Here is a 14,353-nt window from a genome sequence, read left to right on the forward strand (position 1 = left end):
ATGTATTTATCCTATTTTCAGACAATGTAGAAATATAATTATTTTGCAAAATTAACAAAAAGAGACCATTTGATCGATTAATCCATATAGTTTTTTCTATTTTCTCATTTCTAACCTTAGTAGGCTTCTGAATTTCAACGGGTTAATTTATTGTTAAGTGAGAATTAGCTGCTTTTGTTGTCAGTGTATATTTGATGAGTGCGCATCCTGACGATGTCGAAAGGCGAAACCAGGATCGCATAAAACGACTCAAATGAAATAGTACAAAACTTTTAGAATTTAATATATTTAATGCCGAGTTGAATTGAATGGAATCACCTTAGGCATTTATTAGTAATTATTTAACTCAAGTAAAACATATATTGAGGTAAGAACCTATTTCATTGAATAATAAAAACAATATTACTCTTCACATCACAAGTGACAAGATTTATATGAATTGTGTATTGCCTGAACTCGTCGATCCTAGACTAACACGGTCGATGGATATAAGAAACCCTCAATATAATAATTATCAAGTTAACAATTAATATCTATCAGTATAATAATATCAATTATCAATTAATAGCTATCAATAGAAAAGAAAATAAAATTATAAAAAAAACAATTTATAATAGTTATTCTAATACATTGCATACCGTTAAACCTATACACTAATCAAGGAACCAATTATTAATTTTCTATACACTAATGTTCCGAAATCCTCCGCGGCGACCAAAACGTACTGCCGTCAAATACTTCTTCTTCTTCTTTTCTTCTTTGCCCATATCCGCCCCTTAACTGGAGCATATGGACACCACGCGGCGCCTCCAAGAATCCCTGTCGCTCGCCAGTCTTCTTGCTTCGTTCCAGGTCAAACCAGCATCCCGTAGCTCCGCCGTATACACTCTGTAGATTGTATTTAGCGGCCTTCCAGGACGCCGGAATCCGGTCGGCTTGAAGAACAGGCAAGCCAGGTTAAAGTTCTCTTCTGGCATCCGCAGCACGTGGCCGAGCCAGGTCCAACGTCGCCTCTTCACTTTCAGCGTGATGAGAGGCTGCTTGGTACGTTCTCTTATCTCCTCGTTGCTCCTAAAGTCATACCACCGCACACCCAGTATTCGTCGCAAACATCTGTTTTCGAAGCTCAGTATACGGTTGCTCTGAGCCTTCGTAAGGTGCCATGATTCGCTACCGTAAAGCAGCACCGTCAGAATGCAAGCGTCGAATAGGCGGCATTTGGTTTTGACCGAGTACAATCGTGAGTCCCAGACATTTCGCATCGAGTTGAATGTTGCTCCAGCCATTCCCATTCGGATAGCGAGCTCTTTCTGCAAAATGCCATCTCCCGTGATGTGTACCCCCAGGTACTTGAAGCTGTCGACGCTCTCGATGCTCTGTCCATCGCTAATCAGAGGGAAATCTGGATCAGGACAGGTGCTATTGCACAAGACGTTGGTTTTCTTCCTCGACAAATATTCATTGAATTGCTTTCTTTTATGAGTCATTTTTTTATAATTTAATAAAAACGCAATAATAACAGAAATCTTTCATGCCATCTTAAGTTCGTATCATTGAACCTGAACTGAACGAATCAAATGGCACCATTGGATTTATTTGATTTGGAACCGTTTGGTAAAATGTCCACGGAAACGCTTTTCTGACAACTAATTAGTGTTGCCAGTACTTAAAATTAATTCATAATATATTAGTCTCTAAAACAGAAAAATATTTGAAACGTCAACTTGTTATGAAATTCTAACCTCCTATCGTGGTCTACAATAATACAAATTTAACAAACTGTCGTATTCATTCATTTTAAATATACAAAATATAAAGAATGCTTCATAAATAGGTAGCCATTTAGTTAATTTATAAGATTTATAGGTATGACGAGTTTTTAAAAATTACTTTTGATTAGAGCTTTTCATAATTGACCACTATTGTTCATGTCGACAGTATGATATTGTGACTTAGACGACAATCGAACTCGTTAGGTAATATAAAGATCATTCCGGGTTGATTTAACACAGTTTGTAGCTTAGAATCTCCGTTACAAAATATAAATAAAATGAAAATAAATTCTTTGTCTGACATAATAATTATAGTAATGATATTAAATCGAACTTGCATAGAAAATAGTGCTGGATTTTGAGATAACAAGACCAAAAGCGGCGTCTTGTTCGCGTATGGTTACTTATGAATAATAGGTATTGATTATTAATCTATAATACATAATATAATTCAAGTGCACTCCTATGGTGTAAATATCTAATATATTAATATGAACACCTCACTATATATAAATGCCGAATAATGCTTATCAACACTTTGACAGATTGCCATTAGTCTATGGATCGTCCGAATTGGTTTGACGTTTCATGTCAAACCATTTCTGATGGTCCGAGAACGGTTTGATTTTCAATGATACACTGAACCAAACGTCAAATTTCAAACCATTTCCGGTCAACTACAATTTGTATGTATATTGTCTATGGTTTAATTTGATTTGTTTCGTTCATGTTGAAAGAAACGAACCTCTTGTGAATGTTTTAAACTTATGCCAGCGCTCCATTGGCGAGCCAAAAGTCCGACGACAATAAGTCTTCAGATTTTTCTACGTTCTGCTACTGGCCAACAGACGTTCAACGAAACGAGTATATAATTAATTTGACGAGTAAAACAGTCGACTTTGACAGCATAGATAATATACGTATATCTGACAGTTAAATCGTGATGGCGTTAAATGATACCGACGTTTTATGTTTTTTGGGTTATTGGGTGGCAGATAATGTAATAACGAAGCAAAGGGTACACAAATACTGGGTGAAACATTGGATAAGGAAACGAACGACATTATCCCACACAAATTTAATACGAGAATTGCGTTTGCAACCGAGCGATTTCCGCAATTATTTGCGAATGTCGGAGGATGTATACACAGAACTGTATAATTTGGTCTCCCCATTTATTAAAAAAAAAATACTATGATGAGGGAAGCTATTTCTCCTCATGATAGATTATGTGCAACCCTGCGATTTTTGGCTGCCGGCGGAACATTCACTGACTTGCATTATAGAACTGCGATTGGAAGACAAACTCTGGGCAAGATAATTCCCGAAACTTGCCAAGTCATCATTGACGTTTTGAAAGGAGAATATTTCAAGGTGTGTATTATATTATACGTCATCTAATAAAGTTGGGCAAATTTACAAATATATCATTAACAAGTAGACATTGGTTGGTCTTATAAAGTGAACGTTTAGTGGATTGTTTTACCTATATAAATCATAGACGGCAACATCATAAGAATGGCAGACAAGATGCATTTGAGATAGGTATATATATAGTCACAAATAAGGCCATCGTTGACATGCTAAATATTCAATAGACCATTAGAATGCTGTACCTAGCCAGGACTCTCCATATAGGCTGTAAGCAAGCTGCTTAATTATTCCTGTTGAATGTATTGTAATACTAGTCATATTCTTCGAAAAGCAAGCATGGAATTTGATTTCTAAATGAGGCCACATAATAATATAGGTTTGCTAACATAGCTCAAATACTTACCATTTGTTGTATCGCTTAAGCTAAGGTTTATAGGCATAAAAACAAACAAAAAAACAAATATTTTTACAAGATATTTATTCATACAAAAAACATTAATTTATTATACCGGCTTTTGTACATTTTTGCTTAATATACGATACACTGGTTGAGTATGAACAGTAGTTGCTGGCGTTATTTTGTCACTTTGTCCCATAAAGGCAACTTCATGCATCAGCTTCTCGGCCAGCAATCTTTGTCCCTGTGACATCGATCGTAGTTTCATGGCCATCATTTTGCCAAAAACATCAAATTCATCTTCAGTCTTGCTTAGTTTGTCGGTGATTAATTCTAACACTTTGTTGGCGCTATCATTCGATTTTTTTCGTTTGAACGATGGGGGTTCTGGTGCTCTATTGAGATTCGACCTTGGAGTAGTCGACAACGTGGATGTTGAAGGCGAATATTCTATCTGTAAATAAAATGTTGATTATTTTTTGTTGCAGTTCCCTGATACGCACGAAGAAATGGAGACGATTGCAGAAGAATTTAATAGTAAATGGCAATTTCCAAATTGCCTGGGCGCAGTTGATGGGAAACACATTGCAATCGTGCCACCTGCAGGCGCCGGCTCCCACTTTTATAATTACAAACATTTCCACAGCATTGTTTTGATGGCGATTGCAAATGCTAATTATGAATTTATTTATGTTGATGTTGGAACAAATGGACGTATTTCTGATGGAGGCGTACTGAGAAAATCTGATTTTTTCAAACGTTTAGACGAAGGCAGATTAAAAATACCTGCACCAAAAAAACCTACTGCTAATTCTGATGCACTGCCATTTGTTTATATTGGCGATGAAGCCTTTGCATTACGTAACGATTTCATAAAGCCGTATTCACAAAGGCAATTAAATCACAGTTGTTGCACGGGATGGTGTGATGAGGGGTAGGTGATGAATAAAATCAGAAGGATTTGATGCGTATAAAAGTAATTCCCCAAATTTATTATCCCTTAACACAAATTACAGATTCAATTTACAGCTTAAATAATACAAAGTTTATAAATTAGATTACGACGATAGTGTTTGTGATAAAAGTTATTTTAACGTTGAAGCGAGCGGCGTGTTATTAAGACGAGCGAATTTAAGGTACTGAGTCCTTGTTGGATTGCCACGTCTGTTTTTATATTGAAAGTAGACAAAGAAAATGCTATCCACAGCGTGGGTAAATTTATTGTTTTGTTCCCACATTGCGGATAGATTCCTGGGATTTTGTCTGCGAAATTTGATTAAGGTACAAACGTTATCAGTCCAACAATGGATTTCACACGACACAATGACAGGAATGCACTGTTTACTCGTTCATTCCTGTGATGGACAACTGACACCCGGCACTTAAGCATTTCTTCAGCCGGCGGGAGGTGATCATATGTCCGTTCTCACGGCAGTGTTTTGCTGATTATTAAAAATATTGAATTATTAAAATGTTGTAATTTTTAGGTTTTAACTGCCATCTACACATTGCACTGTCTGCGGACTACTTCCACCCTCACAGTAAAAGAATATATAATTATCGGACATGCAGAGCCAGGCGAATTATAGAAAATGTTTTTGGCATTTTAGCTGCTAGATTCCGCATTTTTCAAGCTCCAATAAACATGAAAATTGAAAATATCAATACAGTTGTATTAGCTTGCTGTGTGCTGCACAACTTTCTTCGTCGCAAATCAACACATACTTATACTCCTTCTCATGACCTTGATAGGGAAAATCCTGAGACAGGTTTAATAGAGCTCGGACTGAGGTCACAGGACACCTTAGCGCCTTTGGAAGCAACGACTAATCGGAACTCGACTGCCAATGCTAAGAAAGCGCGAGGAGATTTCGAAAAATATTTTAATACTACCGGGGCTGTCACATGGCAAGAAAGTATGATAAGCAATAGATAAATTAAACCAATGTAACAATTTAGTTAAAATGTTTTACCTCAATACAATCTTCGTTGTTTAACGAGTTGGAGTAACTCTCATCAGGAGACATGTTTTCCAAATCGTCCACCATGCTGGATATTGAGCTCGATTCTGTAAAACAAAATGTAAATTGTTAAAATACAACATAATACTCAAACTTGTTTTTTATTATCTCTCCCCTAAGTACCCATTCCTTCATACGGTTAATATTGATATTGGTATAATTGGTGTAATCCAGTATATCGGGTATTTTCAAAATGTGTTTTCCGCTGTATTCCTCATAACCAAACTGTACCATTAATTTTGATTGATGATTGACGATTTATTGATTGTCTCTGAAGGAACCTAACTCGAGCGATTTTTGATTTTATGATCATTTCTTTTCTTCTTCTTTCGACCATGTCCGATCATAATATGGACCTCCACGGAGTGGAGGTTTGTATTGACAGATTTTGTTTTTACGAGAAATGGATGTCAGCCACTTGCTCAACATATTAGGTCCATACTCTGACTCATACACAAATTGAAATTCAATGTGTACTTGTCAGACCCAGGATTTGAACCTGGGACCCGACCACGACTCAATAAGCCGCGCTTCCACCGCCATGATCGTACCTATATATTATTATTTCTTACCTACCTCAGCAAAGAATAAATAATTTTATTGTGACTAGAAATGATTCATAGCTGTATGTTTTAATTGCTTAATAGTAGCTAATCTAATGCGATGTCACTTTCAGAGATACGACAATGTCATAGTCTGCACGTGTATAATAAATAGCTTTAAAGCATTCCCTCGTACCTATATATTATTATTATTTATTACCTACCTCGGCAAAGAATAAGAAATTTTATTGTGACTAGAAATGATTCATAGCTGTATGTTTTAATTGCTTAATAGTAGCTAATCTAATGCGATGTCACTTTCAGAGATACGACAATGTCATAGTCTGCACGTGTATAATAAATAGCTTTAAAGCATTCCCTCGTACCTATATATTATTATTATTTATTACCTACCTCGGCAAAGAATAAGAAATTTTATTGTGACTAGAAATGATTCATAGCTGTATGTTTTAATTGCTTAATAGTAGCTAATCTAATGCGATGTCACTTTCAGAGATACGACAATGTCATAGTCTGCACGTGTATAATAAATAGCTTTAAAGCATTCCCTCGTACCTATATATTATTATTATTTATTACCTACCTCGGCAAAGAATAAGAAATTTTATTGTGACTAGAAATGATTCATAGCTGTATGTTTTAATTGCTTAATAGTAGCTAATCTAATGCGATGTCACTTTCAGAGCTATGTACGACAATTTCATAATCTGCACGTGTATAATAAATAGCTTTAAAGCATTCCTACGTACCTTCCATTTGGTCGTTCAAGAACTCCAAATTTTTATAGTACCACAGTTTGGGTAGATAAACTGCGTCTGTGCCGGCTCCGCTTCGATATGATGTCCTTACTTTATTTCTTTCCTTTCTGTAACCCGACCTCAATGTCTGTATTTTCTTTTTAACATCGTCGACCCTTGCCTGCGGCTCCACCTTGATTAAAATCTCCAAAAGTTCCGCATACGCCAAGGACTTGGCATCACGATTCTTGTATAGTGGGCTGGTCGTCTTCCACAACGATGGGTTGTCTTTAAAACAACTAATAAAATCTTCCAAGAAACTTTTCGAATGCACTCGTAGATCTACCATTGTTGTTATCGATGTGAGATGTCCGAACACTTTGAATGACAGTAAAATAATGATGGCGCTGTCGTCCGTCGGCATAGATATAAATAATGTGACGGTAAAGCGTGGTGAACGTACGAATTTCAGCGGCTCGGCGAGTAAAATATCAAACATGTTTGAAATCCAACGAGCCTGGTCTGCGGATTAAAAAGTCCGCAGACCTGGGGTGCTCCACGCGAAAAAAAAGTCCGAAGACTGTAAATCGTCTGACTTGCGTGCCAATGGAGCGCCGGCATTATAATTTGTAATGTTAGCTTATGAAAATGAATAAAATTATATTTGTTTACACTTTCGGGTTTTTTAGTATTAGATTTTTTTTTGAAAAATATTTGCACTTAATTTGAACCTACAATATGATAGGTTCAAGAAAAGGTGTCACTTCACAAATTCAGCATATCAATAATATGAGGTTCTTATTTAGAGGTCTACTATTTTTATTCTTATAATTTATTCTACCGACTACAAAAATGTTTATAAAATTTGTTAGGAAAAAAATATTATTAATTCAACACTTTTAAAACCTCTGGTTTCGTATCTACTACGCGAGACGCCGAGCGAAGCGATTTTTGTTTTTTTACTTTGATATGCGCTTCGAGTATTGTTATTTTTTATGGCGCTTACGTCAAATTTGATTCTTGCGAATAAACCCATACGCCTTAAGTAACTACACTTTTTTAATATCGTCCAGCGTACCAAAAAAAATATCGTAGGTTTGCAGCACCCATATTTTACCGGCAGAGTTGCCAATCGCACTTCGCATTCGGCATCATCACTTGCGGACTGGCACCCGTCGTGGACGCCGTGCAGTCGCCTTTTAATATGCTCCGATACCAGCCGAGATCTACACACCTAAAAGATACCTCGCAGAAACCCACCGACCTAGCAAATTACCAATTTGCTATCACCGCCTCAAGTGACCAGACGACCAAATAACCGAACACACAATGGAGCAAATCACCGCTGAAATCTCCAGACTCGAAAGATTTAAACCGACCAGGCTATGAGAACTCATGACGCTCCACTTCCTGCTCCTAACGGCATACTAAGAGGAAGCCGCGGCAACTCTCCGCGCCGATTCACCCACCCGATTTATCAGGAGCGAACCAAGCACCAACGCGACAAAAATCATATCACAGACCTGGACAAATCACACCAACAGATTAACAACAAACTTAACGCCCGAAAAGGAAGCAGACCCTCCCGCACCCGCATGAAACGACAACAAACGCTTGAACGTAGTCGTAAGGGGCTTCCCGGTCAACATACACACAGAAAACATTACCAACGACCTACTACGAAGAGGCCTCCCGATCATCAGCGTCCAGAGAATGACCCGGGGCAGGAGCAAGCATCCGATGCCTCTTGTCCTGGTCAGACGACTGGACAACGACAAAGGGAGGCACATATTCAACTTACGACACGCACTCTATCATAAAATACAGATAGAATTACCGAGAAGAAGCACGCGGACCAGCCACTCGCAACACGCCAGATCCCACTCCCATTACGATCAAGTCAAGGAATTCATCATCTATAGCAGAACACAACATAAATCGGAACCGGAAGTGCTCTCGCACTACAGATCAAGGCACCATCCATATCGACCAACAAACAACAACTCACCACAGCACGATACGCACAATACTGCTACAACAACCACTACACCGCAGACACCACCCAAAGTCACCGAGTCTCAGGAAGTAGACGACGTCAACATCCCGATGCCGTCTACATTCCGCCCACAAACAGACAACGAAACAGAGACGGAGGAGTTGGCACCCGAGATCATCATCACAACGCCCCCCCCCCCCAACATCAACATGAACATCAACGCAACACCAGACGACGGAAACAACGATCACAGCGCAGACGACGCCACCTCCAAATCGCCACCCACACACACTCAACAGGAAGCTATCCACAGTAGCGATGACGAAGAGATCCTGTTCACACCAACGGGGTCTCCTTACACCTCACCAACCGGAAATACCCAGAACAACGAAGAGTCCCCAGAAATAGATGACAACAAGGAATGCATAGATATCGTGGAGGAACTAATGATAAAATACGAACTCTCGAAGACTGAAACTCATGCAAATCAAATCATACAGGATATATGCGATATCACGATCAAACGCCTGACCGATCTCAACATCCCGATCAGACCTGACTCTAGCAGCCAAATAGAACCGGAGGACAATCCAAAACAGAAGAGAAAACCGAGAAGAAGGACTGATTGTCGATAATGTACGAGCTCTCAATTATCAAGGAGCCACCCTCAGAAGAAGAAGAAGATGGTAATACTAATTCAAAAATCTTTGCGGGTGTGCGCACAACAACTGACGACAGTTTCATCGCAATCGGATGAATGGTATAGGAATCATAAGAATAAAATAAAATAGAGTGAAGAAGAAGAAGAATATGGTTGTAATAATTGAAAAACCTTTGCGGGTGTGCACATAATAACTCACCAAAGTTTCATAGCAATCGGATGAATGGTATAGAAACGCATGCGGGACAAACAAACATTCATTTTTATATATAAGTATAGACTACTGTTCTATTTCATTATTATTATTTGTAATATTTTTAATTATATAATATGTATGTACACAATAGTAAATTCTACATCTTTAACATAATTTATATTTTTAATTTTAGTTACCTACTTCGAATAAATATTTTTTTAATTTGTACAAAAAATATTTATTTTTTCTCTTAGAAATGTAACCACAGGACGCCTTTCGCAATTTCCTTATGCGCCATTGCTATAATGTAAGTTTCATAACCCCCTAAAACCATACATGTTAATTTCAAAAGCCCCTAAAACGGTAGTTGAGTTTCAAAGTCCCCTAAATTGAAAATCATTTGATTTCTAATATATTCTCTCAGTAAAATATGCAAAAGGTGAGTAAAGGATAGTAAATATTATACTATTTATAGTGTATAAATCAAATAATAAATACATAAAGTTCACGCATTTAATAGATATGACTTTTTCTCATTTTTCTCAGAACTGTCAAAAGTCGTTTTAGGGGCTTTTGAAACTAGACGCTTCATATTCCCGCCACCGAATCTAATTCCACAAGTATTGGCACACCTGAACACGGCAAGGGGAAAATGTTTACTAGTGACCCCATGGTGGAAGAAGTGTTTTTGGAGCGCAGACCTACAGCAGAGATCACTGGAACCCCCCTACCCGATCCCGCACTCAGAGTCATTTCTAGTGGACACGGTTACAAACCATCCACCTCCACAAGTCCGGGACCTATCACTCCAGTTATGGATAATTTCGGGTGGGCAGAGTTAGTTTCTAGCTGGTCAGTAGAGGACAGATCACTTCTCACTTCCGGCTGGTGACCATACACTTTGAAGACCTATTAACCTGCATGGGACAAATGGAAGACATGGTACATGGCCAACACGATAAGCTATAATACCCCAGAGCCGATTGAAGTGGCTAGATACCTGGGTCACTTATACAATAAGGAAGGTCTTTCATATAACACTTCTTCTTTCTTCTTCGATGGCGCTACAGCTCAAGTCGAGCCCTGGTCTCCTCCACCGCCGTCCTCCAGCCGGAACGGTCCTCCGCACGTATTTTCCAGTTCATGATTTTTAGCAGCTGGTTGGCATCTTTTGTAATGTTGTCACCCCATCGTGTGCGTGGCTTTCCCACTGGCCTTTTCCCCCCTGGGTTTCCTTCGAGGATCTTCTTCGGTATTTGTGACTCAGGCATGCGCTGGACATGACCTGCCCAGTTTAGCCTCTGGAGTTTTATGAAGTTGGAGAGTTTTGAATCTTGGTATAAGCGGTATAGTTCCGTGTTGTACCTAATTCTCCACTCCCCACCATCATTCATGGGTCCGTATATCCGCCTAAGGATCTTTCTCTCAAAGCAATCCACCATTTCAGCTGCTTTCACATTTAGCGTCCATGACTCGCACCCGTATGCAACGACTGTGCGTATGACGCTTTTATAGAGCCGCGTCTTAGTTTTTCTGTGGACATTTCTGGATTTGAATATGAGCAGCAATGAGAAGTACGATTTATTTGCAGCGGTTATTTGGTCTTTTATTTCTTCCGGTCCCTCGTTCTCTTTTTTAATATTGGAAGATTGGAACCCAGGTATGTGAACCGGTTGACAACCTCAAATTGATGGTTTCCAAAACTGGAACTTTTTCCCAGCCTACTCTGATTTTGTCGGCTTTGTACCATGACTTTAGTTTTGTTTTCATTTACTCTTAAGCCAATCTCTAGTGCGGCCCTTTGGAGGTGGTCAAATTCTTTCTTCACAATCTGTATGGATCTGCCCATCATGTTAAGGTCGTCTGCGTAGCCAACCAGTTGGCTCGGTCTGCTTAATATAGTGCCGCTCCTGTTCACTTGAGACTTTCTGATAGCGGATTCGAGGGTTAAGTTGAACAGCATGGGAGCCAATCCGTCTCCTTGCTTAAGACCCCGAGATACTTCAAAGCCCTCCGTCAGTTGGCCATTCACCTTCACCTGGGAGAGTGTATTCTGCAGTGTGATTCTAACAAGCCTGATTAGTTTCGGTGGGATTTCAAAGTCCAGAAGGACAGTGAATAGTTTTTCCCGGTCGATGCTGTCATATGCCTGCTTAAAATCAACAAAGAGTTGATAAATGTCCACATCGAATTCTCAGCATTTTTCCAGTATTTGGCGCACTGTGAAGAGCTGATCTGTTGTAGACCTTTCTGCCCTGAAGCCAGCTTGGTATTCACTTACTATGTTTTCTGCGTAACCTTCCAGTTTTGTCTTCAGGATCATTGTGAATACCTTATAACTTGTGCTCAGGAGTGATATCCCTCTGAAATTTTCACATCGCAGTGTGTCTCCTTTTTTATATATTGGACAGATAACGCTGATCTGCCAATCCGCTGGAATGCTTTCAGATTCCCAGATTTTAAGCATTAACTCATGCACTGCTGCTATTAATCGGTGTCCACCATACTTTAGAAGTTCTGCAGGGATGTTATCCGCGTCATATAACACTATTCTTGTACATAAGTCAGGTATAGCTACCTTTTGAAAACCTATGATCAGTAAAGACATCAGCAGTAACATAGTAGTGCGTCATATGTTAAAAGCCATATCCACCCGCAAGACTAAACCTACAAAACCATCGATTTGGGATCCAAGAATAATAGTAGACTACCTCAAGAAACAACATCACTAGTATACAACCTATATGAAGTTTCACGCAGAACAACTACCTATATTATTATTACTCGTATCGGGACGACGGGTTCATGACCTTACCCTACTCAGTGTATCGGATAATGGCCTAGTCGATAATAGCGAATATATAATTCTATGGCCAGTGTTTGGTTCCAAGATAGACACATCAAGGCACCGGCAATCTGGATGGAAATTAATCGCTTCCAGTTGCCAAAACATCGATCCAGTATTTTGGTTACGAAAACTTATCTGCGTTTCCTATGAAAGAATAAAAGAGGATGGTAATATTCCGGCGAGGCCCCCCAAAACCTGCGACTCGAGCAGTCATCGGAAATTGGGTGAAGTCAGTACTCGCTGATGCAGGGGTACAGGAATCACCAGGCAGTACTCGATCAGCAGTCGCCTCTCTAAATTGGTTAGAGAATTACCCCATAGATGACATCCTGCAGAGAGGTAATTGGCGCCAGGAAGCTACTTTTAAAACATTTTACCAGAGACCGATAGACACACAGACTTCTATAGTGGGGGACAAAATATATTGACCTCTCTGTTCAGCCCGGTGCACTGAGCCTAAAAGCAAGGAATATATTATACCTAATTCTCATGTTAGGTTTCATCCACCCTATCTTGCAGGATCTATCTTGCTTTACCAGATGATAACAAACAGTGATATCTCAAGGGACTTCAGAGTGAATAATTAAAGGAGTTTTACCTACCATTAAAACTCTTATTATTCTTGTTGACTCTGAAGTCCAGAGAACACCTACCTGGTTTCCTTGAGACATATCAAATTGAATAAGCAGAGACAAGAGACACCACCAATAGAAGCGTCAGTCCTGCCAGCCTGCTAAACAAGATTAGCAACCAGAGAGATAAATAATCATAAAAAAGAGATTGGACTCCTCCCACAGAGGTAGCACACAAATGTCAGTGCGTACTCGTTTTGTGAGACAAAGTTTTATCTCTCTGAAATTAGGTACACTTTGCTGTAAATGGGCCATGCTCAGACATAAAAACGCCCCACCTAGTATTTTTTTTATTAACACTTCAGCTTACAACAATTTATGATAAACGTATTTTCATTATAAAAAGTTCCCGTAATAAAAACTTTATTATGATTCAGGGTAAGAAAGAATAATGCAAATGGAAGTAAGTATTTTATTTTTAATAAAACAAAAAACACAATATTTTGAAAAATTAAACACAAATCAGTTAATAGCAAATGGTTAAATATTGGAATAAGTAATATGGTCTTGTTTTTACATATTGTTCTATATAAAATAACATAGCATTATTGTTTAGATAAAACTGTTAAATAAAAAACACAAATAATTACAGTTAATTACAAACAAAAAAAAAGTTTATTATATTACCTACCTATTAACACATGTGTATTTTGAAAATATTTTATGAAATAAAAATATAACATGGGTTCGTTTTTGACATATTGTGTATAAATTACTTGTTTATATAAACCTATTAGACACAAAATACAGGTAGGTATGTTGAAAATTTGATTAAGTATATAGTTAATTACAATATTTTATCTATTTAACATAATATTATCAGAGAAGCCCTGCATATATAGTATGAAGATATATTGAGATGGCACCCTGCTCTCCCGCCCGACTGCATCAATCCACAATTTCCGAAGAACTTCATTTTTAGGAAATCTGAAATAATTTAATTTATATAACATTATAAAATTGCTACATATATTCCATTACATACTTCATATAAATACAATTTTTTGTTTGGTATTCTTAAAAATATATTTAACTCTGAAATGAAATATAAAATCTATGTAAATAATGAATGTCATTATTTCATTCTGTCATTGTTTTTACTTTGAAAAACACAGCGTATATTTTGGTTTCAAAATAATATAATGCATACGGCCCT

General features: G+C 38.1%; 1 protein-coding gene across 1 annotated transcript; it reads right to left on the reverse strand.

The window, feature by feature from the left end:
• Positions 1-3,614: 3,614 nt before the first annotated feature.
• On the reverse strand, positions 3,615-12,954 carry LOC147065203 (uncharacterized). Its single transcript, XM_085956677.1, has 4 exons — positions 12,880-12,954; positions 6,877-7,708; positions 5,517-5,611; positions 3,615-3,997 (listed from the first exon to the last, which is right to left on the reverse strand). Exons 2-4 carry the CDS (start codon positions 7,361-7,363, stop codon positions 3,650-3,652), a joined length of 930 nt encoding a protein of 309 aa, XP_085812803.1. The 5' UTR covers positions 7,364-7,708; positions 12,880-12,954; the 3' UTR covers positions 3,615-3,649.
• Positions 12,955-14,353: the final 1,399 nt, after the last annotated feature.

The sequence above is a fragment of the Rhyacophila brunnea genome, unplaced genomic scaffold (genome assembly GCF_057557595.1).
Source record: "Rhyacophila brunnea isolate RB1 unplaced genomic scaffold, BYU_Rbru_1.0 scaffold_6, whole genome shotgun sequence".
Taxonomy (NCBI): Eukaryota; Metazoa; Arthropoda; class Insecta; order Trichoptera; family Rhyacophilidae; genus Rhyacophila; species Rhyacophila brunnea.